This window comes from Pan troglodytes, chromosome 9 (assembly GCF_028858775.2).
Source record: "Pan troglodytes isolate AG18354 chromosome 9, NHGRI_mPanTro3-v2.0_pri, whole genome shotgun sequence".
Classification (NCBI taxonomy): domain Eukaryota; kingdom Metazoa; phylum Chordata; class Mammalia; order Primates; family Hominidae; genus Pan; species Pan troglodytes.
This window is the reverse complement of record NC_072407.2, coordinates 123,460,339-123,488,275: the sequence shown is the minus strand read 5'-3', so window position 1 is coordinate 123,488,275 and position 27,937 is coordinate 123,460,339. Positions and strand designations below refer to the sequence as shown.

Sequence of the window (27,937 nt, the reverse complement as noted above, 5' to 3'; positions counted from 1 at the left end):
GAAAAACAGGACAATGACACAGAACATTCTTTTTTTCATGAAGATCTTTGTGGACCACGCAGTCAGATAAAATTCACTGATGGTAAAATAAGCACATCCCAAGAGTGCTGATGTATGGTTTGATCTCAACCCAAGATAAGACTTCTAGTTCTCACAGAGCTCAACACATCTGTCAATGATCTGGATAGGGATCCGGAAGGCGAATCTGCCAAATCTGCAAAGGGTAAAAGGCCAATTGTATAAATAATATAATAAATGCCGGGGCCAGGCACGGAGGCTCACGCCTGTAATCCCAGCACTTTGGGAGGCTGAGGCGGGTGGATCACAAGGTCAAGAAATCGAGACCAGCCTGACCAACAAGGTGAAACCCCGTCCCTACTAAAAATACAAAAATTAGCTGGTCGTGGTGATGCATGCCTGTAATCCCAGCTACTCGGGAGGCTGAGGCAGGAGAATCGCTTGAACCTGGGAGGCGGAGGTTGCAGTGAGCCAAAATGGCGCCACTGCGCTCCAGCCTAAGCAACAGAGTGAGACTCTGTCTCAAAAAAATAAATAAATGCCAAAAATACAATTCAAACCAAAAAAATAAGCAAAAATAAAAATAAAGCTCCACACGTAGTTTCAAAAACCTGTTTGCTCAAATACAGGACAGGGAACATCCGGTCTTTAATAAGATCCATAAGAAAGAAGGATCTCAGGTATTTTAGTTAAAGTGAACTCAGCCTACTGATACCAGCTAAAAGACTGATAAATCTCAAAATCATTATGCTGAGTAAAAGAAGCCAAATACAAAACATACAAACAAATGAAATTCTGGAATAGGCAGCTACAGTGATAAACATACCAGTGGTTGCCTGTAATTGGGGCAGGGGTTTGGGGGTGGAGAGCACTGACTGGAAAGGGGCACGTGAGTATTTTCTGGAGTGATGGAAATACTCTACATCTTGACATGCACCCTTCAGAACTGATTAAATGGTGTAGTCAATATCTGAGCATCCTGTGGTATGCAAATGATACCTCCTCTCAAAAAAAAAAAATAGGAGCCACCCGTTTGAGATGGCTGTTAAAAATGGAAACACTGTCAGAGGTTTTTATTAATAGATACAGAGTGTTCAGAATCATGAAGGCAAAATCTCAACATCTTCTGCATGTTTCAGGCTATTGGGGCCAGATCCAGGTACCACATTTTAAGGCACTGACATCGTGAGGCAGACCTAAGGGAGAACCTAGAAGATGGAGATTGAGGATCTATAGAATATGAGGAAAGGAACTGGGGATATTCATCATGAAATGGCAGACACTCAGGAGAACATGACAGGGTCCTTAAATACTTGAAAGGCTTTCATGCAAAAGGAAGTATCTACTGTGCATCTCCAGGGAGCAGAACAAAGTCCACGAATAGAAGCTGGAGGGAGGAGAATCTGGGCTCTCCCTTACCAGAGAACTTTAATTCACAAATGAATTAGTGAACAAATGAACAGCAAACTGTCCCAAAGTAAAATGGAAGCACCTTTTGATATGGCAAATTCCCCATTAATAGAAATGTTCAAGTATAGAACAAAAGATTGTCTATCACAGATGGCATGGAGAAAATTCTTGCAAAGGGTGGCGGAAGGCTGCACCAGATGTTGTAATATGTCCAGATTCCTGCTGGACATCGCCCCTTGGACACACAACAGAGGCTTCAATTCAACCTGTCCATGTCTGCATTTAATATACAGCCCTGCAAGCCTACTCCTTTACCTCTGCCTTTCTATGAGCGGTATAATCACTTCTCCCATCATCCCAGGTGAATCAGAAACCATGCCCTGCAGACTTAGTCCTCAAACGCACCCCAGCATCAGCTGTCACCTCCATTCTCTCTCCACTGAATCCATCCTCTCCATTCTGCCAGATCCATCATTCTATAATGCAAGTCTAGCCATGTCATTCCCCTACTAAAATCCTTCAAAGGGACCCTATCACCTCAAAGCAAACTTTAATCTCTTTAGTAAGGCACAGGTGAGGTCCCCCAGGACCTGGCCTCTACATACACACCTTCCTGCAGCCTCGTTTCTCACCACTTCCCACCTGGAAATTTGCATTCTATTAATACTCAAGAGCCGTGCGCATTCCCCACTGATCATGCTTTGGCCCTTGCTCAAGGTCTCTCTAGACCTGGAAAAGCATTCCAACCTTGCTTTGTATCCTTTTAGGCTCAGCTGGGGTTTCCTCTCTCAGAAGTCCTCCTTTGTCCCCCAGATAGCATCACCTGGCCCTCATTCTGGCTCCCACCGCACCCAGCGCTCTCCATAATCTTATACCTCACTGTATTTCAGTGACTTGATTTTGCGAGTGTTTTCTACTGGATTGCCGTTCATCAGGAATAAGACCTCTTACTTTTCTGCCCCTGGCACCTCGAATCTTTCCTAGCACACAGAAAGGGCATTATTCATAAACGCTTGTTGAAGGAAGTTAAAGAAACTGCACTGCAATTCCGTTTCTCAGTTTCTTAACAGTTAAAAGGTGATAAAGACCAAGCTTGGTGGCTGACACCTGTAATCCCAACACTTAGGAAGGCAGGTGGATCACTTTGAACTCAGGAGTTCAAATGAGAACAACCTGGGCAACATGGCGAAACCCGTCTCTACCAAAAAAAAAAAAAAAGATATAAAAATTAGCCAGGCATGGTGGCTCATGCCTGTGGTCCCAGCTACTGGGAGGCTGAGATGGGAGGACCGCTTGAGTCTGGGAAGAGGAGGTTGCAGTGAGCCGAGATCGCACCACTGCACTCCAGAAAAAAAAAAAAAAAAAAAAAAAACACAGTGATAAGAACACCTGCTTCTCTATACCTCAAGGGGCAGAAAAACCACAGGGGTTAGGATAAAGTAGGGGTGGCTCTCCCGACAACTGTACCATTGAGAGGTGCTGCAAGCAAGTGAAGACATTAACCACTGCCTCCCACATTCTGGAACTGTGGGGCTGCTTCCAGAGCCCAGGTCCAGAAAAGACAGCTGCTCTGCTGCGTGGAGTCTTTTCAGGGGCGTTTCAGGATTTCCAGAGAGACGCCCCTATGAAATTGGATGTCTTAGAAAAAAAAGATGCTTTGGGGCAAGTTCAAAATATTATTACTGACTACGAATAATATCATCACGCTGACAAGCAAACCGCAGCGAAGAAACAGAAATTGATCTTCTCTTCCGTGATCAAGCTGACAAACGTGTTTGAATCTTCTTCGGTCGGGGTGCAAAAATGCAACAGCCCCTTCTCTGACGAAAAAGCCACTGCTCCTATGCCTCCCATGGGCAGGTTCACAGGAGCAGCGGGCTGAATGAACGAATAAGTGGATCCCCAGTGCAGGTTCTTATTTACCCAGTTCAGACATGTAGACACAAGAGCAAAACAAAGTGTTCCACTTCTTGCTCTCAATTTCAATTAACAATAACAAAGGTAACAGTCTCAGAGGAGACTCAAGGCAGAAGCTGAAACAAATAACCATCAACTCCTAGATATCTGTGCTAATCAGGGAGAGAAAGACATGCATAACTTAAAAGAACATCAACCAAAAAAAAAAAACCCTAACGTTTACTTTGAGCAATGCTTCAATTGCTGTCCCCACTACAACCTATTTGAGTTACTAATGCTACTTTACTTGGCTTTCCTCCCTAAAGATGAGTAAAATCAGAGCAGAAAGCCCTCTTTCAAACAACCCCCTCCTCCCAGCCTCTCTCTCTGCATCTGCCTCAGAAACATCACAGAGCCACAGTGGGCACAGGCAGCTCCCGATCAGTGCCCCACTCGCCTTTGCATCCTTGGTATCTAGCACAGCATCTGCTTCATTGTAGATGTTCGACAGTTGTCTGTGTAATTGACCTGAAATGATTCCTAACAGAAATATGCTCAAGTTCCAGTGTGGGCATTAACTCCTGACTAATCTCTTATTCCCTCATGTGAAAACTAAGGAAAGTGGATTAGGTCATCTCTGGTGTCTCTTGGGTACCACCAGGTTGCACACATCCAGGGAGCCTCCACTCACATCTGTGCTCCAGGGGTTGTCATTGACATGGAGCACAGTGGCAGTGGTCCCCTTGGAGCTGTGCAATTGGCACACTAGCTAGATCTCCTCTAGTTTTATAAATCAGTTTAAAAAAAAACCATAAGCAATCTTGAATGATTAAGTATGCATGACCTATTTCAATCAAATATTTGCTAAGTGCCTGGTAACCTATATCGAGCAGAAATATTTACCTACAAAGACCTTACTAAGGAGTTGCAGAATTCAGGCGCATCATGTAAAGGTAACTAACATAAGGAGTCAGAATATGATCAATGCCAAATGAATGGGACAACCTATACATGCTACGAGTCATAAAGGAAAAGAGATCTCTGTGATTGGGGAGGCCAAACTTAGAAGGGGCCTGAAGCCCTAGCCCAGCAACAGATATCCAGTCTTGTCAGAAGCCACCTGTCCTTGTGCATGGGTGTCACAGTAAATCACCACTGTAGTCTGAGAATATCAACTAACTTGAATGTTATTTCTTGCTTTTCAGAGCAGCAGGGGAAGAAGCAAAATACCTCTGTGAACAACACACTGAGTAAATGCCAGGTGGCTACACGGATTTAGGCCAAGCTCAGGTTGTTATGTGGGACACATGCACCTGTCAATAGGAGGCTTGTATGAATTTTCGTATTTTCAAATGTTTTATTTGAACTATTCAAACAGACACCTCCAAATGAAACCTATACAAATAGAGGAATGCTACAGTGTCCATAATCCCCCAAAGTCTACAACCCCCAAGTCATTTCAAAATGTCTGGGGAAGGCTTTATGATTTTCTGGCAGCAAGTTTATTTTCCTGATCATGTTTTGCTCCAGCTAGTGCAGAATGACGCTGCGTTCCCTGAGCACATATGCACCGACAGATGGTGTAAGAGGACTAGAATCACACTAACTCCTTCAGAGGAGCCAGTTTGGAATGCAAATTTAATTTTCAGAGAAGTTAAACAAGGCAAATCGAGAACTGACTCTGAAATCTGAAAGCCATACAAAGAATGAAATGTATTCCTAGGAAGCCAAACTATGTCCCCTACGTGCGTATTACACACATAGCAGTATACCAAACACTACAATTGTTTCCTCGCCCACCTTTCAACTACAGGGTGGCAGGCATCCTATTCATCTACAGATACACAGCATCTGGCACAATCGGTGCTTGCTGAACATGTGAAATGAAAATTAAATTAATGGGTATATAAATGATAGCACAAATGTGGGAAGTACTGTGCTCTGTGATGGTCGTTGTCTGAGCAAACACCAATCTGAATATGAATACAAAGTGTTGCACACAAACAGGACCTCTTCGGAGTATCGCCTCTAAAGAAATAGCTAACCAGTGCTACACAGAACAGAGAACAGCCAGGTGGAATGCCAAATACCAGTACTTTGCTTCTCTCTCCTTCTCTGAGGCCAGGCTGCTCAGCACATGTCAAATTAACCACAGGGAAAAAAAAACAGCTGCTAAGATCTCTTTTTCCAAACCACCCACCTCTCACTTACTGCTGGCTCTGCTTCTAAAAGGAGCAAAGAAAAAGAAAGCTTTGTCCTCGCAATAAACAAGATAGTTACAGAAGCCCTCTCCAGATCCTTCACCAATCCATCTAATGGGTTCAGCTCAAAAACAGGGAGAAGTGTGGTCCAGCATGAACTTGACCTAACATGAACCATTCAGAAACGAGCCAAAGGTAATCAGAGGACTGGTTCTGATAAAATCAGAACATAAGGGTGTAGAGGTTACAAACTCTTGACAGTTTTGCTTTTCAGAACAATATATTGCAAAGAATGTAGGACGCAATCGAAAAACCCAAGTGCTAATCCTGTCTCTGTCACTAACAAAGAGAATGACCCTGGGCAAGTTAGTTTGCCTTGCTGAGCCTGTTTTCTCATCTGTGAAATGATGCAGTTAACCCTAAACACCCCTTCCAGCTCCATGAGACCCCCCACCAACCTAACACACCAAAAGTCAATGGCTATCAAGTTGTATGCATTCTGTAATTGTTACTGATGTATTATTATTATTGCTATTTATTATTAGTCATTCTATGTAATAAAGACACAAAGCAAAGAAGGACAAATTAAAGAGCCTCCACTTAATGATTTGGCCATTAGTATTAATTGCCCTCTTGCTCACAATCTCCCTTTGTGATAGAAAGGACAGGTTCTTATATTCCCATTTGGGAGATAAAGAGTTTAAATTGGGGTGGGCACAGTGGCTCACACCTGTAATCCAAGCATTTTGGGAGGCCGAAGCAGGTGGATCACCTGAGGTCAGGGGTTCGAGACTAGCCTGATCAACATGGTAAAACCGTGTCTCTACTAAAAATACAAAAATTAGCCGGACGTGGTGGCAGGCGCCTGTAATCCCAGACTCAGGAGGCTGAGGCAGGAGAATCGCTTCAACCCAGGAGGTGGAGGTTGCAGTGAGTTGAGATCGCACCATTGTATTCCTGCCTGGGGGAAGAGAGCAAGACTCCATCTCAAAAAAAAAAAAAAAAGTTTAACTCATATCCTGAGATCACAAATTGTGCTGTCAACAACATAGTGCTGTAGAGAGATAATCCAATTATAATCACAGACGTAAATTTCTGGGAGAAAGTTTGATGTTAAAAGGCCTCATCAGAGACACTTACTTTAGCTCATTGGTTTCCATGCCCTGGGCAATGGCCGTGATGATTCCGCCGTGGTCTCCCCACGTGTAGTAGTGAGGTCCAGGAAGTGCCTGAAGAGGAAAAATCCATGGTGACACCACTGCTGTGGAAGTAATTGTGCAGAAACCATGTATACACGCCCACAGGCATGCACACACGTGCACATAGACATAACAGCAATGACAACCACTTGAAAACAATTTTTCCGTTTACAGAAGACATTGACATCCATTATCTCATCTGTTCCACACAATCCTAGGGACAGGTGGAGCAAGTTCTAGTATCTCAATTTTTTTCCCAAATGAAGAAACACAGGTTTAATATTAAAATGGTAGACTGTGAACAGCAGAGGTAGGACTCAAATCCAAATCTATGACTCCCACCAACCCTTGATTAAAAATTAAGTAACTGGGGTTTCAGTTCTACTATGACAGTATTAGGCCTCTATAGCCCATCCTTCCTGCTAATTACAGCTGAAAACTGGACAAAAAACACTACCAGTGGATGCTGAAAAGTAAACAAAAGCAAGCCGCTTGTGGAGATTTAAAACCTAGAGAAGCTACACACACAAGTCATGAATATCCTGGTAAAGCTTTGCCCAAAGGAAAAGTCTCAGTCATGGGGTGCACCTCAGTCTCAGCCACAGCTAAAACTGCAATAGATATTATTTCCCCCAAAGGAACCAGAGAAAGGAGCCCCTATAGGGTAGGTAAAGTGTGGATGGAATCCCATAGCAGGGAGTGTCAAAAAAGTAAATCTCCTAATTTTGTATATGAACTTACGCAAGTCGCAGCCTAACCCCTGAAGTGTACGTGCATGAAACAGACACAAACCAGTGTAACAAAGGCTTAGCATACTGAACTGAGAGTTAAACTACCACCTACAGAAAGCAAGACAGAACTCAGGGTCAGAACCTAAACAGGCTGATTACATGCTGAGACAAAAATATCAATATCCTCCAGAAGGCTTAATTTCATGAATTTCATTCATATGTGCAGAATACAAACCAAAATTACTTAACATACAGCATACAAACATATCCATAAGATGTGTCCAATTCTCAAAGGAAAAGACAGTCAAAAGGTGCCAATCCCAAGTGACCCATATATTGGAATTTTTTTTTAATTTTTAATTTTTTGAGACAAATTCTCACTCTGTTGCCCAGGCTGGAGTGCAGTGGTGCAATCTCAGCTCACTGCAACCTCTGCCTCCTGGGTTCAAGTGATTCTCCTGCTTCAACCTCCCAAGTAGCTGGGATTACAGGCACGCACCACCACGCCCAGCTCATTTTTATATTTTTAGTACAGACAGGGTTTCACCATGTTGGTCAGGCTGGTCTTGAGCTCCTGACCTCAAGTGCTTCCACCTGCCTCGGCCTCCCAAAGTGCGGGGATTATAGGCATGAGCCACCATACCTGGCTGGAATTTTAAAATAGCTATTATAACCATGTCCCATGAGGGAAAGAAAAATATACGTGAAATGAATGAGAGAAAAGAATTCTCCCAGAGAAGTGGAAACAATTTTTAAAAAGAAACCAAACAAATTTTATAACAGAAAAATATAATGTCCGAAATAACAAATTTACTGATGGGCTCAACATCAGAAAAGCAATGACAAAGGAATTAGTGAACTTCAAAATAAATACAGATCTGTAGAAATTACAGATCTATCTGTGTGTTCTAGAGAACATACGGGGGAAAAAGGATTTCAAAGAAAGAAAGATCGCCAAGGACACAGGGAACAATAACAGTAGGTCTAATATGTAACTGGAGTCCGAGAAGAACAGGAGAAAGGGATGGGAGCAGAAAAAAAAATTTGAAGAAATAATGGCTGAAAATTTCCCAAATTTGTTGAAAGATATAAATATAGATTCAAAATCAGCATCTACATAGAGAATAAACTCAAAGAAAAGCCCTCCTAGACACATCATACCAAAACTGCTGAAAACCAATGAAAAAAAAATCTTCAAAGCATCTAGAGAAAAATGGCACGTTACACACAGGAGAATGATAGCTAAAGTGAAGAGAGGTTTCTCATCAGAACCCACGGAAACAAGAAAACAGTAGACATCTTTAAAGTACTGGAAGAAAATTACTGTCAACCCAGAATTCTCTGTCCAATAAACATATCCTTCAGGAATGAAGGTAAATAAAACAGAAATTTCAAAAGAGGGAAAAACAAGAGAATTCACAGCCAACAGATCTCACTACAGGAAATGCTATAGGAATTTCTTTAGGCTATAGGGAAATTTCCCATGGGTAAACAGAGATTTTTCCAGAACAAAGAGCAAGCAAGAGAAATGGTAAATATCTGGGTAAATATTTAAGTTCTTTGAAATTCATATGATAATTTGAAGCAAAAACAAACACTGCTTTGTGGGTTTTGTAATGTGTGTTGATGTGATAAATATGAAAATAACACATAGGTGGGGGAGGAGAAAAGGGACTTGTATGGTTGAAAGGGTTCTAAATTTTACGTTAAGTGCAATTATCAACTCAAAGAAGACTATAAAAGATTAGATATGTATGTTGTAATCCTTAGAGAAGTCACTAGAAATACACATAGATAAGCCCCCCCAAAAATCTAAATAAAAGTAGAATACTTAATGTATCTAGTTAATACAAAAGGAGAGAGGACAGAAGGAACAGAGGAATAATAAATAGGAGAAATGAAAAGAAAATAAATGAAATATTAGGCCTAAATTCAAATATATCAATAATTATATTAAATGTTAATGGCCTAAGCATTTCAGTTAAAAAGCAGAGCTTGGCAGAATGAGTAAAAAAAGCAAGACCCTACTATATGTTGTCTAGAAGAAACACTTCAAAGAACTGGGCATGGTGGCATGTGCCTTTAAGTCCAACTATTTGGCAGGATCACTTGAACCCAGGAGTTTAAGACCAGCCTGGACAACACACAAGACCCAACTTCAAAAAAGAGAAAAAAAAAACACTTTAAATATAAAGACATATATAGGTTGAAAGCAAATGGATGTTAAAAGATGTACTATCCAGGGCTGGGCGTGGTATCTCACACCTGTAACCCCAGCACTTTGGGAGGCCAAGGTGCGTGGATCACTTGATGTCAGGAGTTCAAGACCAACCTAACCAACATGGCGAAACCCCGTCTCTATTAGAAATACAAAAATTAGCCGGGTGTGGTGGTGAGCGCCTGAAATCCCAGCTACTCGGGAGGCTGAGGCAGGAGAATCACTTGAACCCAGGAGGTCGAGGTCTCAGTGAGCCGAGATCATACCATTGCACTCCAGCCTGGGTGACAGAGTAAGACACCAACTCAAAAAAAGATGTAATATCCAAACAGTAAACAGAAGAAGGCTATAGTAACTATTTTAATATCAGATAAAATAGATTTTAAGACACATGGCATTACAATAGATAAAGAGAGATAGTTCATAATGATAAAAGGGACAATTCATGAGAAAATATTATTATAAATGTGAATACACTTAACAACAGAGACTCAAAATGCATACCAAAATAAAGCAAAAATTGATAGAATTTAAAGGAGCAAGAGGCAATTTCAGAATCATAGTAGGAGATCTTACCATTCCTCTCTTAGGAATTTAGAGAACTAGAACCCCCAAACATCAATATGAACACAAAAGATCTGAACAACATTATCAACCACCTTCATATAAATAATATCTACAGAACACTACCTCAAACAACTGCCTAATACATATTCCTTCCCAGTGCACGTGATATATTCAACAATATAGACCACAGGCTGGATCTCAAAACAAATCTCAACAAATCTAAAGGGACTGAAATCATACAAAGTGTCTTCTCTGACTATAGGAAATTAAATTAGAAATCAATAACAAGATATCTATGAAACCCCCAAATACCTGCAAATTAAATAACACTTTGCTAAGTAACTTATCATTCGAAGATAAAAATCAAGAGATATTTATGGATTGATGAAAATGTTCTGGAATCAGATAATGATGATGACTGAATAATACTAAAAACATATGAACTGTACACTTTAAAATGGTGAACTTTATAATATGTGAATTACATCTCAATTTTATCTGTTTTTTTATTTTTTTGAGACCCGGTCTTGCTCTGTCACCCAGGCTGGAGTGCACTGACACAATCACAGCTCACTGCAACCTTGACCTCCTGGGCTCAAGTGAGCCTCCCACCTCAGCCCCCAGAGTAACTGGGATCTCAGGTATGCCCAGTTAATTTTTTTATTTTTTGTAGAGACAAGGTTTTGCTATGGTGCCTGGGCTGGTCTTGAACTCCTGGCCTCAAGTGATCCTCCTGCCTTGGTCTTCCTAAGTGCTGGGATTACAGGTATGAGCCACTGTGTGCAGCCTATATCTCAGTTTTAAAAGGGGACATTAAATATACTCTGAACTTAAAAACACTAAAAACATATCTAAATATGTGGCATATAGCTAAATTAGTACTTAAAGGAAAACTTACAGCTTTAAATGCTTACATTAGAAAAGAAGATATAAAATCAATAACCCAAGGTTATATCTTAATAAGCTACAAAAAGAACAACAAAACAAATAAGGGAAAAAATAATAATAAAGAAAAAAAGCAACAAAACAGAAAACAGACAATAGAAAATCAACAAGGGCCAAAAGCAGATTCTTTGGAAAGATCAACAGTATTGAAACACCTAAACGAACGAAAAATAGAGAAAATACACATATCACCAATATCAAGAATGAAATCATCACCAAAGATCCTACAGACTTTAAAAAGATAAAGAGAATATATCATTGATAACATAAGGCCAACAAATGTCACAACTTACATGAAGGGACAAATTTCTTGAAACACACAACTCATCAAAATTGAAACAAAAAGAAGAAAATCTGAATAGCCTTGTATCAACCAGAGAAATTAAATCTCTTATCAAAAAATATTCCCAAAAAGAAAACTCAATGCCTGGACAGTTTCATTAGGGAATTACTCAAGAAAAAATAACACCAAACTTTGTCCTAAAAAAGAGGAAGAGGGGTTTACCCCTCTGCTTGTTTTATGATACTAGCCAAACACTAATATCAAAACTTTAGAAAGATTTTACAAAAAAAACAAATTAAAGACAAGTATCTCTCACAAATAATGCAAAAATCTTTAACAAAATATTAGCAAATCAAACCTAGCTGCACATAAAAAGGATAATGCATTATGACCAAGTAGAGTTTGTCCTAGTAATTCCAGGTTGTTCTAATATTCAAGAATTAATTAATGTAATATTTAATCATCATAGTAATAGAAAAAAATCATTTTAATAAATGTAAAAATAGCATTTGACAAAATCCAGTATCTGATTATGATAAAAAAAAAAATACTCAACAACTAGTGATAATAGGGAGCTTCCCAAATGTTGATAAAGAAATCTACTGCTAACACCATAGTTAATGGTAAAAAGGTTGAATTGTTTCCCCCAGAGAGAGAACAAGGCAAGAATGCCCACTTTCACTACTTCTATTCAATACTGTATAGAGGTCCTAGCCATTGTGATAAGAAGAATGAAAGAAATCAGAAGGGAGAAAATGGAGGAAAGGAGGGAAAGAGAAGAAAGAAGGACAAGAAAGAAGAGAAAAAGGAAGAAGAGAAGAATGAGAGAATACATAAAAGACATTAAGATCAGAAAGGAAGAAATAAAACTGTCACTCTTTGCAACTGGTATGATTGCTTACATAGAATCTAAAAACCTACTAGAACTAATGAATTACCTTAGCAAGGTCACAGAATACAAGATGAATATATAAAAAATCAGTTGTATTCTTATATACTAGAGCAAAAATTAGAAAATAAAATTCCATTTACAGTAATACCACAAAAAATTAAAATACCTAGGAATAAAGCTAATAAAAGATGTACAGGACCTCTACATTGGAAACTACAAAGTACTGAGAGAAATTAAACAAGAAATGGAAAAAGATACTACATTCATGGATCAGAAGACGCAATAGTATTAACATGTCGATTCTCCTCCAAACTGATTCTATAAATTCAAGGCAATTATAATAAAAATCCCAGCAGATTCCATAGAAATTGACAAGTGATCCTGAAATGTATCAGGAAATACGAACGACCTACAATAATAAAAAAGATTTTTAAAATAATCAAAGTTGAAGGACTTACCCTACTTGATCTCAACATTTACTATAAGGCTTTGGAAATTAAGATAATTTGGTATTAGTGAAAAGACAGACAGATTAATGGGACAGAATAAAGACCTGAAATAGACCCAATTGGCCTAAAATTGGCCCATATATGGCCAATTGATTTTCAAACAGGTACCAAGGCAATTCAATGGGAGAGACAGAAGGGTTTTCAATAAATGGTGCTAAATCAATTAGATCTCCATATGGAAAAAATGAGTATCTACCCATATATCATACAAAAGACCTGAATCCAAAATATATTTTTTAAAAAACTCCTACAACTCAAAGAAGATAGACAACTCAATTATTAAAATTAGTTTTTAAAATTTATTTATATATTTATTGAGACAGGCTCTGATTCCATTGCCCAGGCTGGAATGCAGCAGCACAATCACAGCTCACTACACCTTCAACCACCAGGGCTCATGTGACCCTCTGACCTCAGCCTCCTAACTAGCTAGGACTACAGGCATGCACCACCATGCCTGGCTATTTTTATTTTTTGTAGAGACAAGCTTTCCCTATGTTGCCCACGGCTCCAGCAACCCTCTTACCTCAGCCGTCCAAAGTGCTGGGATTATAGGCAGAGCCACTGTGCTGCACCAACCCAATTTTTTCAAAAAGGCAAAAGATTTGGGCAGATACTTCCCAACCAGATTTTAAAATGGCCAATGAGCACATGTAAAGAATCATTACTAATCACACAAATGCCAATTACAACTACAATGAGATATTATCACATGCTTATTAAAATGTCTAAAATTAAAAAGACTAATCATACCAAGTGTTGGCAAAGATGTGAAGCAATTAAAATTCTCACATACTGTTTGGTGGAAATGTAAAAGGGACAATAATTTGGCAGTTCTTTAAAAAGTTAAACATATACCCACCATGCTACCCAGCTATTCCATTCCTAAGTATTTACCCTAGAGAAATGAATAAAATATGTACATGAATGTTCATAACAGCTATATTTGTAATCAGCAAAACTGGAATGTTTATCAACAGATGAATGAATAAATAATGATATATCCCTACAATGGGATACAACTAGCAAAGGAATGAACAATTGATACACGAAGCAACTTGGATGAAACCCAAAATCATCGTGATGTGTGACAGAAGCCAGGCAAAAAGAGTATATACTGTGTGAGTCCACTTATCAAAATTCTAGAAAATGCCAATGAATAACCTATTCTAGAAAATGCCAATGAATAACAGAAGCAGACAAGGACAAGACTGGAGAGTGGGACGGATTACCAAGGGGCACAAAGATACCTCGGGGAGGGTGATGGAAATGTTTGTTATCTTAATTGTGGCGACCATAATTAATTCTGATCAAACTGTACACTTTAAATATGTGCAGTGTACTGTCCCCTTATCTGCTTCAATAAATTTGTTAAAGAAAAAAGCTAAAAATAAAAGAAATAAAAATTATTTTAAAAAGAAAAAAAGCACAAAAACGGAATTCTGAGGATCAGAGAATTTGCAGATGGAAATGTTTGTTATCTTAATTGTGGTGACCATAGTTAATTCTGATCAAACTGTACACTTTAAATATGTGCAGTGTACTGTGCCTTCATCTGCTTCAATAAAGTTGATAAAGAAAAAAGCTAAAAATAAAAGAAATAAAAATTATTTAAAAAGAAAAAAAAGCACAAAAAAAGGAATTCTGAGGATCAGAGAATTTGCACAACTAATTAGGAGGAAAAGGAAAACCACAATTACAGTCATCAGTGCTCCAGGCAACATTCTGTCCACTACAGCCTCTTCCTCTGCCACCACCTGCTCCTGCACACAGCCCAGATTGTCCCTCTAAAGTGAAGGCTGCCCATGGGGACTCAGATGCCCACTCACACAGATAAACTCACAATCTTTTCATCCCCAAGTTAGTTTTCTGCTATGTCCCAAAATAAGGTCTCTTATGCACTGGTTGCTTCTTGGCAGGCACAAGGCACGTGTGGAGGGAGGCACTGACAGCTGCCCCGGTAATCACCAGACGATACCACTTCACTGGAGGAGGAACAAGACACTGCTTTCTACCCAGAAGGAAATCACTTGCAGATGTGCAAATCCCAGATTACACCAACAGCAGAAGGCACAAACAAACCACAGGCCTATTCGCAGAGAAGAGGATACCCCATTTCAAAGGGAGCGTCCAGCTCCACGAAAGGGGAAAGCAGCTGCTTAATCTTCCCTTGGGAGCTGGACAAGGACAACCCGAAAATTTCCATTCAAACTGTTTGCACTCTGACTACAATGGCCTTAACAACCTGCCTCATCTGAACACATATTTGTGTTCGCCACATACAGTACACAGTGTCTGAGCCTCATCTCTGTCCTCGGGAGGGATGAGAAGCCCTGCCACAGTGAGAGAAGGCTTGTGACAGGCCTCTGTGAACTGCAAGGTGCCAAATGAATGTTGGTATTTTTATTACTGCTTTACGTATTACCTATTCAAATATCAAGGTGAGCATGGTGCATTCCCAGTAAAGCACCACGTGGATGGGAACTATGTCTGCTAGCTGTTCTGAGAACTCCACATCACTCCCGACGTGCTGCTCCGGCTGCCCAGCCTGCGGGGCTGCTCGATGACAAGGTGCTCATCCTGTCAAGTGATCTGTTGGGTTTTACCCTGGTGGCTCCTGGCATAACTAGAGGGTCACCCCTGAAAGCAACCCCTACAGAACGAGACCAAACGCACTTCCTTGGCCTTAATCAATGGGAGGCTGGCAACAACTTTTTTTTTTTTTTTTTACAAGTTTGGAAATTCTCTAATGCCCAAAGGTGAAGATGAATTAGCATTTTGGAACTAGGGAACTAGCCCTGTCTTAGGAATTGGTATAATCAGAATCGATATTAGTTATACAACCTTAAGGCAAAAAGAGAGTCTACTTCCATAGCACAGAGTGAGACGAAAGTGCCTATACAACATAGCCCAGCAAGGACAGGCTTCATCTCAACTTCAATAATATACAAAATAATAACAATAATAGCAGCCCATTTCAGGGCTGATACCAGTACGCTGTAATTTGCTGATACATGCAGCATATATGCCCTGAGCCCCCACTCCATGCCAGGCACTCTTAGGTCCTAAAGATAAAGAAGTCAGTAAAACAGACATTGTCTTTGCCCTCATAGAACTCATAATCTTAGAACGTTCAGTAAAATTCACACATTTGCAAAGGTCTGTTTTTAATTTAAAGTAACTGTGGATATAAATCAGTGGCTTCAGGTACCTTTCTTTACTTTATAGTCATATCTGGCATTACTGGTCTCTGCCATGGACCATTTGTGTCCCTGAAATGCCAAGGCACAGTCTACATTCTCACACAAATGGGAATGAGGGTGGAGGGGACGGGATTGGGGGAGGGCGCTGACCTCTCGCCACCTGGCTCCAGCACTGCTAGAGATGTACACGTTTGTCTTGCTAGCCAAGTTCTTTCCCACTGAGCCTAAAATGCAAGAGAAATAATTATTTTTAATTTCAAGAATATGTCAGATAATCACCTTGCCCAGCCAGAAATTCTGCGTAGTATCTAGCAACTAAGAATGCTTTCAAACCACAAAGCGTGGTTACTGCTGGAGGTGTGGGTGATAGCTCTGCATTTGGCTGCATATCACCAGACAGCTGAACCCCTCCCTTGTGAGAACAGGCAAGCACACTTACCAGTGGCGATGATGAGGCCTGGAGCCGACTCCTTGGACAGGATGGGCATTCTCCGGAGCTGGAGGTTGAGGAGCTGACTGAGGCGCTGAGCCAGATGAAGGGAACAGCCCTGGGAAAGCTATACAACCAAAGTTTCAGGCAGTGTCAGCACATGATACCATGCCTAGCGTTCCCTGTAAACCCTGCGGCCTGTGTGAGGGCAGTGCAGCTGACACGGGGCAAAGAGGCCTGGCCCAGGGGAAACCAGACTCACAGCCCAGCTGTCCCCACACCCCTCAGACAGAGAGGATCATCTGAACCCACATAAATGTCCCATGGAAGAAGAGAACAATTACAACTTAAAAAGGCCTTCTGAGACTCTCAGGGAATAACAATTAGAAATCAGTGTCAACTCAAGTAGATGGGAAAGTCATCATCTCATCCTATCACTCAGAGATCCTCTCAAGTGACTCAGAACTAAAGAGAAATGAAATGATTTTGTCATATTCACTTTCTAAGTCAGAGACATATTTCAAACATGATTCCAGCAATTCTGTCATAAGAAAGACCAAGAATCAGAAGTCATAAGTCTCATGGAAAAGCTCCCCTGATGTACAGTATCAATGAGATATAAAAAGCAAAGGATTAGCACTACATTTTTTCCTATGTATTTTACATTTGCACAAAGGTGTAGATATACAGGGCAAGGCTTCAAGTGATTCAATCTGGCCTCCATCACTCATGTCCAGATTTTCATAGCTCTGCAAGCAATCAGGACAACACCTTTTGCCATATGGTCACACTCAGTTCTCCTGGTCAGAAAGAGCTTGTTCAATGTTACTCAGATGTGGCCAAGGTTCTGCACAGGAGGACTATGTGCTTATGTGGTTATGGTCAGGTAAAAATGGTAGCAAGGTGTGCTGGATTATTTGCTACTTATTTTTGTCATAAAAGGGTCTCTAACGAGTATCTGTCTTGCTAGAGTCTCAGTTTGACCAATGAAAACTGAAACAAATTAGGCTGGGTCTCAAAGAAATATTTATTTGCTCACTCCTCTTTCTGACTCATGCTTCTCTGCCTGCCAGGAAGTCTATTCATTGAAGAGTTTCTGTAACCTCAGGTAATCAGACTTACCCATTTCCTATACATTCCTTCCACCACCTAAACTCAGAAGAAGAAACCTATACCTAAAGCTGATGAACGACAGTTCATAAATAAACTGATTAGTCAGGGAAACAAAAAGCTGAATTTGAATGATACTATTAATTCAATTTAACTAAAGCCTGACCCCCATAGCACGCTCAAAAACACCCAAGTCCCAACCATCCCAGGATCTCACCAAGCTGCTGTAGAAGACACTATTGAGGGAAGAGGAAGTACCCAGATATTTGTCTATATCCATTTATAGGCTGCCTCTTTCCAAAATTAGATTTGATGTGGTAAGCCAAGACCCATTGCCAAATAGAGAAGAAAAACCAAGAAGTAAATTCTAAGGTAAGAGTCTCCAAAAGAATTTTCCCAAGGGCCACAGATACATTACATAGGGGAGTGTCCACATAGCCCACCATGGACAAACAAAATTCAAAAATCCAAAAGACCAAGTAATGGTCTAACTAAACAAGTAGTACTAAAAATGAATACTACTTTTTTTTTTTTTCTGAGTTGCTTCTGCCCAGAAGTGGTAGCAAGACCTTGGAGCAGTTTGGGAACTGCAAGTGTAGCAACACAAATAGAAGTCTGCTCCATGTGATATTAATAGAATACCATGTGATCTTGTATTTTTTCAATAAATACTAGACATAGTAAACTACCACAGAGCAGGGCTCTTTCCCTTATATTAAAAAGCAAAAGAAGATTAAAGCATCAATACCTCACAATTGATTTTCTCTCCATATCCCGTGAAGGCTGGAGCCTGAAGAAACTCCCAGGTTCCCCCTTTGTCAAAGGTGATGACTGATCTCATGTTCTCCTCATTCATAGAACCATTAATCAGAGTAGCAATGTAGACTCCTTGCAATCCTTCCACTCGGTGGAAGTCAGCAAATGGCTCATTTGCAAAATACCTACAATATGAAAATAAACAGCTATGAACCTGAATTGGTATTTGCTTGTTATTGTAAATAACATAAAATTTGACCATTTAAAAGTATACAATTTTGTGGCATTAAGCACATTCACAACGTTGTGCAACTATCATTACTATCTAGTTCCAGAACATTTCATCATTCCAAAAGGAAACCTCATACCCACTGGCAGTCACTCTCCATTTCCTCTTCCCTTCCCAAGCCCTGGAAACCACTCATCTGCTCCATGTGTTTATGAATTGGCCTATCTAGACATTTCATATAAATGGAATCTGCAATATGTGGTCTTTTGTATCTGGTTACTTTCACTTAGCGTAATGCTTTCAAGGTTCATCCACATTATAGCACATTGTTAGAACTTCATTCCTTTTTTTTTGGAGACAGTCTTACTGCTGCCCAGGCAGGAGTGCAGTGGTGCAATCATGGCTCACTGCAGCCTCAACCTCCCAGACTCAGATGATCCTCAATGATCCTCACACCTCAGCCTCCCAAGTACCTGGGACTACAGGTATGTGCCACTATGCCCAGCTAATTTTTTTTATTTTTTGGTAGAGATGGGGTTTCGCCATGTTGCCGAGGCTGGTCTTGAACTCCTTAGCTCAAGTGATCCACCTGCCTTGGCCTCCCAAAGTGCTGGGATTACAGGCATGAGCCACCATGTCCAGCCAGATAATCTGCTATTTTAAAAAATTTGTTTCTTTTCAACTTTTAGGGCCAAAAGGCTTGTCTGATCAACAATTCCTAACAGGGGGTTTAGAATGATGAATATAACATACAAAAGTTGATGAAAGAGTCACATCTATTACATCACTAACAAAATTGACTCCAAATCCTCCAGTGAGCCTTCAAAAACAGAAATCATTAAGTCAGACTTGCAAGACACTAATAACAGTGCTGAGGCTTAAAATTCAACCCAATCTGTAGGAACCTAGCTCAGGGTTACACAGCCCCTCTCCAGGTACTTACAACCTAATTATCCAACACCCTGATCAGATAGAAGCCCACAGGGTTTTCTGTCAGGAAGCTCAGCAGAACCTGTCGATTCTTTCCTAAAGAAACTGTACATATAGCAAGGATGGCTCTAGAAAGCTTGGGGTTATATTCTTAAGAGAATATGGACGGCATGAACCCGGGACGCAGAGCTTGCAGTGAGCCGAGATCGCGCCACTGCACTCCAACCAGCCTGGGCGACAGAGCGAGACTCTGTCTCAAAAAAAAAAAAGAGAGAGAGAATATGGGCTTCCCAGGCTTTATCTACCATGCGGATACCCTGATGCCACAGCCACAGGCAAGTGGTTTTGCACTAAAATGATACACGTATTACAAATAGAGCGGATCTCTGAGAAATTGTAACCAGGGTTCATAGGTGGCTGTTAAGACTGGAAGCTTGGCCGGGCATGGTGGCTCACACCTGTAATCCCAGCACTTTGGGAGGCTGAAGCGGGCAGATCACAAGGTCAAGAGATCGAGACCATCCTGGCCAACATAGTGAAACCCCATCTCTATTAATAATACAAAAATTAGCTGGGCATGGTGGCACGTGCCTGTAGTCCCAGCTACTTGGGAGGCTGAGGCAGGAGAATCGCTTGAACCCGGGAGGCAGAGGTTGCAGTGAGCTGAGATCGTGCCACTGCACTCCAGCCTGGTGACAGAGCAAGACTCCAACTCAAAAAAAAAAAAAAAAAAAAAGGAAAAGAAAAAAGACTGGAAGCTTGCCCTTTACTTCAGGGGTTCTAAGCCACCGGCTACACAATAAAGCCGAGAAACGCTGCCCTCCATCAACCATCTCCACACAATCTCTTCCGCTGGATGACTGCCCTGCCACCTCAGACAGAAAGACCCAAACAACAACCTCTGAGGCAGGAAAAGGAACACTAGGAGCCCCACCAAAGCTGCTTCAGGCTGAGGGACTGAGCAGAGTGCCGAATGAAATGCTGGAGTTGAGACCAAATTCTCTGACATGTGGTTTCCTTAGGTCTAGTTCAGTTATTTTTCAGGGGCTTCCTTAGGAACCAGCTGAAGGTCTCGATTCCTCCTTCTCTGTTGACCTCTGCTCTACCTCTCTGAGGGTTATCATCATAAACTTGTCATCCCACTGGTTATGGGCTTCTTCTAGATACCTGGGAGGCCTGAGTTTCTCTCATTTAGATGAGCCGTTTCTTTCCCGAGTCAGATTCCTGGAGTTTTATCTTTTACTTCTAAGCAGAAGCCTGTCTTCCTGTACCTCACATGCTCCTTCACCAGAAGTCCCAGCCCATCCTTTCCTTTCCCCCACTTGACCTGCCCTGCAACAATCTGCCCCACCCTAAGTACTTTCTCTGAGAGTCTACTTTCTTCCATTTTATCCTCACTGGCCCTCCCCAGGGCACTTCTCCCCTTCTTCCCAGAGTGCCCTGGGCCAAGGCTTACCAGGAAGCTCACCAGGTCCCCTATAGCCCCACTCAGTGCAGAATCCATGCCCTGGCAATACCCCCACCAACTGGGCCCATGCCCCTCCCTAAGGTGACCCGCGGGGCTGACATCTCCTCGGCACATTAGTTCCTCCAAAGCATCCAACATCTAGCTAGTGCTTTCCATGAGACTCCCACCTGACACATCCCACCAGGGCCAGGGTCATTCCCTAGAAAGAACTCTTTCTCCATGTCTCTGAGTAAATCAGAAGCAGTTCCCAGACACCATTCTTTGCTATTCAGTTCAAAGACTTGCTCATTTCACATACCAGTTTACTCTAAACCAGCCTGCCCACACGATGTGCTAATTCACCTTTATCCCATTTCATCTGGCTGAGATTGAGATGCAGATGACAAAACGTCACTCAACTGAGTATAATGGAACCTCTCTAGTCCTCAGATAAAATCTGAGAACAATGAGAAAACTGAGTGGGACGTTGGCCTATAACTCTTGACGTGAATCTACTTCCAGTTTCTTCACTGGACTGTGCGCTCAGGCAAGGAGGGGAGGCCTTCATAACTCTGTAAAGGGCCATCGCTCTGGCTTCTGGCTCATACTCTGTCCCAGCATGAAACATTCACCCTGAATATCTGACAAATGAGGAAGACGAGAAAATATTTAGCAAGCTGTGACTTTTCCATTCCACAGCCAGGGGCCTTCAATGGTGAAAAAAGAAAAATTAAAGAGTCAGTGAAAGGTCTGAGGGATAGTGATTCATTATTTTAATTATTTTTAAAAGGAGAATATTATTCACCCATTAAAATGAATGAGGCACTGATATATGGTACTCACGGATGAACCTTGAAAACATTAGGCTAAGTGAAAGAAGCCAGACACAGAAGGTCACATATTATTGTATGATTCCATTTATATGAAACATCCTGTAAAATAGGGAAAAATCCACAGACACAGAAATCAGACTGACGGCTGCCAGGGGCTGGGAGAAGGGGACGGTGGAGAGAAGCGGCTTAATGGACATGGGATGTTCTCTTTTGGAGAAATGAGAAGGCCATGAAATTAAACAGAGGTGGCGGTGGCACAACATTGTAAATGTATTGAATGCCACTGAATTGCCCACTTTAAAACGATTAAGCTGATGTTATATACATTTCACCTCAATAAATAATTTTTTTTTTTTTGAGATGTAGTCTCACTCTGTCGCCCAGACTGAAGTGCAGTAGCACGATCTTGGCTCACTGCATTCTCTACCTCCCAGGTTCAAGCGTTTCTCCTGCCTCAGCCTCCCAAGTAGCTGGGACTATAGGTACATGCCACCATGCCCAGCTAATTTTTGTATTTTTAGTAGAGATGGGGTTTCACCACGTTAGCCAAGATGGTCTCGATCTCCTGACCTCGTGATCTACCCACCTTGGCCTCCCAAAGTGCTGGGATTACAGGCGTGAGCCACCATGCCCGGCCAGTAAATAATTTTTTCAATAAAAAAAGACAAGAACCAAACAGAAGGAGGTAGGGTCCGCCACTGACCAAACCAGGACAAGCTGAGCATCAAAATGTATCATGGCAGGAATGGTTTATAACACATTAAATAATAATTAATCCATGAGTCTATGTCAGGGGAGGAAAGGAATAAAAGATGACAGCACCTCCAGAAGAGAAGAAACAGGAAGTGGAAAAGCACTATCAGAGACCAGGTAGAAAGCTGGGCACATGGATATCCAATAGGCCTCTCCAACCAGGTAAGTCCCAAACCAAGCTGGTGATCTCCCCCCAGTATTGCTCCTGCCCCAGCTCTCCCTGACTCCCTATGTGGCCATCTCTTTAAAGGCAGCTCGGGTGAAGCAGTAGCAGTCCCCTGGCTCCTCCTTCTTTCGTACCCCTCGTCCCATCTATCAACAAATCCCATTGGCTCTACTTTCAAAATATATTTAGGGTCTGACCATTTCCAGCATCTCTAGTGTGACCACCCTGGGTCCAGCCAACATCCATCCCTACTGGCCTGTATCTCTGCAATACTTTCACAACTAGTCTTCCTGTTCCCACCTTTGTCCCCTACAGTAGTCACAGGAGTCAAATTCCCACACAGCATTGAGGATAACTCCTGTAAAAGATAAGCCACATGAGTGCTCACTTATAATTATTTATAACACTATCCATTTATGTTTTATATTCTTTTCATTATATAATGCAATTCACAGATTTTAATGGAAAAAAATTGAAAGGTTAAATCAGATCATGTCCGTCTCCTGGTCTAAACCTTCCATCTCATTTAGAAGGAAAAGACAGGATTGAGTGTGGTGGCTCATATCTGTAATCCCAGCACTTTGGGAGTCCAAGGCGGGCAGATCACTTGAGGTCAGGAGTTTGAGATCAGCCTGGCCAACATGGTGCTGTCTCTACTAAAAATATAAAAATTAGCCTGGCCTGGTGGTGCACACCTGTAATCCCAGCTACTTTTGAGGCTAAGGCAGGAGAATCACTTGAACCCAGGAAGCGGCGGTTGCAGTGACCCAAGATTGCGCCACTGCACTCCAGCCTGGGCGACAGAGCGAGACTCCATCTCAAAAACAAACAAAAAAAAAAAACAACAACAACAAAGAAAAAAACAAAGTTCTTCACAAGCCCCTGAAGGCCCTATAGGATCTGAGCCCTGCTGTCTTAGGTCCTGTTTCTTCCTTCTCTCTCCCTCTCTGCAGCCCTTCCAGCCACCCTGGCCTCCTCCCTGCTCCTAAAACACCAGTGCAGTCCAGCCTCAGAGTCACTGTGCTTCCTGTCTGCCCTGCTTGCAGCGCTACTCCCCCAGGGGTCTGCCTGGTTCCTTCCCTCATGTAATTCAGGCACCTGCTTAAATGTCCCCCTCCTGAAGCAGCCAATAGAATAAAAGAACACCGTTGCAAATCCCCATCCCCTGATCTTGCTTTATTCTTCTTTTCAACATGTTACCAGGCAGATCACATATTTGCTTATATTCTATCTTCCCCAACTAGAATATAAACTCCATGGAAGAGGGACTTTGTTCTGATATTTTATTGCTTCACACATTACTTTGTGGCTATACCTAGAACACTGTCTGGCAGAGAGCAGCAGCATACTTGTGAATAAATTGACAATGGAATGAATTGCCCAGAAACAGTGGGCACAGGGGCATGCCCTCAGACCTGGTTGTCATGGCCGGAGAGCCAGACCCCACCCCAGACCAGTCAGCTTCACACAGGAGACTCTTTCCAGGAGCAGAGGGGACTCTAACCACAGCCACACAGGTCACACAAGTCTGGTTGTCAAACGACAAATCAGAATAAATGGCCCTGAACGGATCTTAAGAACCAATTCATCCCTCCCAAACCCCCAACTCCTCCACCACCCTTTGATGGGTGTGGTGGTCAGAGACCGCCCACTGCTGGACTACAAAACAGCTCTAAACACATGATTTACAGACAAAGGATCAATGACGTTGGTGCCTTTCTTTACAAAACACCGTCCGATTATCTCTTAAAAAGAGTAATGACATCAATTAACCTGATCCACTGGCCGCATATGCCAGCTCTCACTGACTGATATTTACCAAGTGCTGTTTTTCACTGCTCAGAAACCGCAAAACCAGAAAACTGAACAAAAGGAGCTCAAGGCAGTGATTAATACAGTAGCTTGGACCCTAAATGTTACCTAGAGCTGTAGTTCCCAGACTTGGCTGCACGTAAGAATCACCTAGGGTGCTTCTTAAAATCCTCATAACCTGGCCACACCCCAAACCCATCCCATGGTGATCTCTGCGCACGTGAGCCAGGCATCGGGTTTCCGAAAGCTCCCCGGGTGTATCCACATGGGCAGTTAATGTTGAAAACCACAGAACCAGAGAGAAGCTAATGGTTGTGTTGGCCTAAGAAGGCAGGAGAAGGACTCACAGTCTCCTTACCTCACCAAGGTGTCACTGCCGGCCCCTCCTGGGCTGTAATAGAGCACGTTCTCCAAGGACAGGGAGAACTTCAGCCCCTCTGCCTCTGAGATGTATAAATTGGTGCGGTTGTTACTGTGGCTGACACAGACAAACACCTGGTCCTCGGAGGCATCTGCGATGTAATATTCCTTTGGAATCAAAAGTCAAAAAAGATACGTCAAAAAACAAATGTGCCCTGTGGGCTTTTACTATACACATGGAAGCAATGACTTTCAAATGTTCTAGCAACGAATGTTGGCCTAAAGCCCACGGGAAGCTCCCTAACCTTGGCAAAGAAGCTTTGGCGACTTTCCCTTTGGAGAACCTGAGGCAGATCTGCAGCTTAGCAGGCCCCTTACTGGCAAATGGGGTACAAAATAATGGGCCACTGCACTGCACAAATGACCTACAAACCTCTTTCCGTTAATAATGTCTCCCTCATTTTCCCATGAGAACTTTCATTCGTACAAAGTACAATACGGGTTAATGCACTTCCCTTTATTTTTCCTAAGGTGACCAAAGGAAAGCAGAATCCATAGAAATTAGCAAAGGACTGGCAAGACTGTTCTCCATATGATCCCATTCATTTGGTGGAAGGTAAGTAAGTGAGCTACTTACCTTTCACCAAACCACCTGCCAATGTCAAGACGTTTCACTGTGACTGCCTCCCTGTGGCAGCTCCTCTAATGACCCCATCCCATGCAGACTTTTCCTATCCATCTTCATGTTATAAAGTTGCATATTTAAGCATTTGCTTATGTCTGGTTTCTTCTGCTACTCAGTTCTTAGTCTCTCCAGCCTGTTTCTAAAAGGTGGGACCCAAATCCTATCCTCTGTTGGAATTCACCCCCTGCAAGCAATCCAGCAGTTACTTAATAAAAAAAAAATCCTATCATGCACAAACTTCCCATTGCTTCAGTACTGGCACATTGCTCAGATGGCACTGACTCTGTCTCCAACCTCTCTCTGCCAGTGCTGCTCCACTTAAAGCAAACTAAGTCTCTCGTTCAGCTCTGCTTCAGTGAAGTGGGAAACACAGACCACGATGCCCAAAGCATAGCTGCACTCTCTAGAGACCTGACTTCAGGGAGGCGCCATAAAATATCCACTCCAGCAGGCCATCCCTGCAACAACCTTCCTCTGACCTCTGCATAAAGACAATGATACTTCTTCCTATCCTCAAGCAGACCCCACTCACATTAATAGGATGTCTTGTGACAAACTGGGCTGCTCGCATGGGCTTCCGGCCAAAGGAGACCCAGAGCTGGACAGAAGACTGCTGTTCACTGCCCAAGAGATGCTGCCAAGGAAGAGGAGAAAAAAAAAATTAATGGTGCCACATTACAGTCATTCAAAAGCAGCAAAAATAAAAATAGAAGAGTCAGATTCTTCCAGTTCTACTGGAAACACAAAATAGAGACTGTGATTGCAAATTCATATTTTTGCAATGTCTGCCATCACTGGGCAGTTTGGGTTGTACTGCTTCATCTTAGATACCCGGTTTGCAACAGACACTAGACACTCCATGGATATTAGATAAGGAAATGGTATGATGGTAGAACTTGGACTAAAGGAGGTTTTTGGAGGCTGCCAACACTTCAACAGAGTAAGAGATAGAAAGAGGATTGTGTGATGAGGCTGAAGAAACACGCAGGGAGGAGCCTACAGCCCCCAAACCACTAAAGGGTGAGATCAGCCACACACCATGCACACAAAACATGTTCTTTTCTTCTTTCTACTCCTATTTTTAGATTACAAGGATGCTCCAGTCACAAGGTTTTAATTTGCACCAAGACTTGAGAGAATCTTCATTGATTCTGGTTTTCCATCTCTGAATAATCTCATTGAGGAAGGTCTTTTGCTAGAATACATATTCATTGGTAGATTATTCAACATGATGTTGACCACATCACATTGCATTTTAGAGATTTTTAAGTCACAGCAAGAATCTTGGAAATGTGTATAAAAGCATAGATTAAGAGCTAGCTCTACCAACTGAGAAAATGACAGAAATCTCTCTAGCTTTCAGTTTATTCACATACAAAAGGAGAAGCTTATTTGGATCAAGACTTCCCTGTAGATGGGTTTAAATGGTCCAGCAACCCTGTAAACATATATGCAAATTTTTTTATATACACTCATTTATTTTGCTATGGAGGCTCCGTACGTTTTATCAGATTCTCAAGAAAGTCCACAACTCAAAAAAGGATAAGAACTGTTATAAACACTCTGTGTGGTTTCTTCCAGCTCTAAAAGAACATGGCCAGAAGCTGAAGGCAAATGTTGCATATCTATCAGGAAAGACACAGGGAGGCATACCCTCATGTGGACATAATCATACAAATGACTATTAAACGTATTGAGATGTTGGGATTCCCAGCCAGAGGGGTTACTTTGGCTTCACTTATCCTTGACTAGGTTGCTGTTTATTATAGATATTAACTTCCTATAGAGTAAGGAACATATCCATTTATTTTATCTGCAATATAACGATTCAGTACCCTGTGCCCATACATGCCCCATAAATACTGTGAGGACCCAGCTGATAAAGACAAAGTTACTTTTAATCCATTTGAGCAGCAGACATTCAAACCACCACTGAACAAATGGTTAAAAGTAGTTTTGTTTTAAAGAAATCAGGCAGAGAGGTACGAAAGACTGCCCACCAAAATGGAAACCTGAAAACCATATTAATAGCTTGTACTAAACATAGGACCATAGGAAATGATGGAGCTATTAAAAATGTAAAAGCATATTAACTGAATAAGAAAACAGTTCCCAGCAAAATAGTTACATATAAATTCCAAAAGCCTTCATTAAGTTGATAAAATGTCATGGCTATGTCAGATGATTAGTTTAAGTCAGCCTATACACATACATTTTTGTGAATATATAGAGGAACATATCAATGAAATACACATTTTTATGCTTTGTTTTTTACGACTTCCAACTGTGAGTATAACTTTAAAAAGAGTGATTTCTCAATGACACCCAGGCCCATCATTAGTTAAAAATACTTA

General features: G+C 41.6%; 1 protein-coding gene across 5 annotated transcripts in view; it reads right to left on the bottom strand.

Moving 5' to 3' along the window:
* SORL1 (sortilin related receptor 1) overlaps window positions 1-27,937 on the bottom strand; it is a 185,445-nt gene that overhangs the window by 93,792 nt on the left and 63,716 nt on the right. For all 5 annotated transcript variants that reach the window (XM_063784581.1, XM_016922169.4, XM_016922170.4 and 2 more), the window contains 6 exons: window positions 26,116-26,217; window positions 24,897-25,066; window positions 18,361-18,553; window positions 16,512-16,629; window positions 16,223-16,296; window positions 6,666-6,754 (listed from right to left, as the gene is read on the bottom strand). In XM_063784581.1, the coding sequence (XP_063640651.1) occupies window positions 6,666-6,754; window positions 16,223-16,296; window positions 16,512-16,629; window positions 18,361-18,553; window positions 24,897-25,066; window positions 26,116-26,217 (746 nt within the window). The remainder of the gene's footprint in view (window positions 1-6,665; window positions 6,755-16,222; window positions 16,297-16,511; window positions 16,630-18,360; window positions 18,554-24,896; window positions 25,067-26,115; window positions 26,218-27,937) is intronic.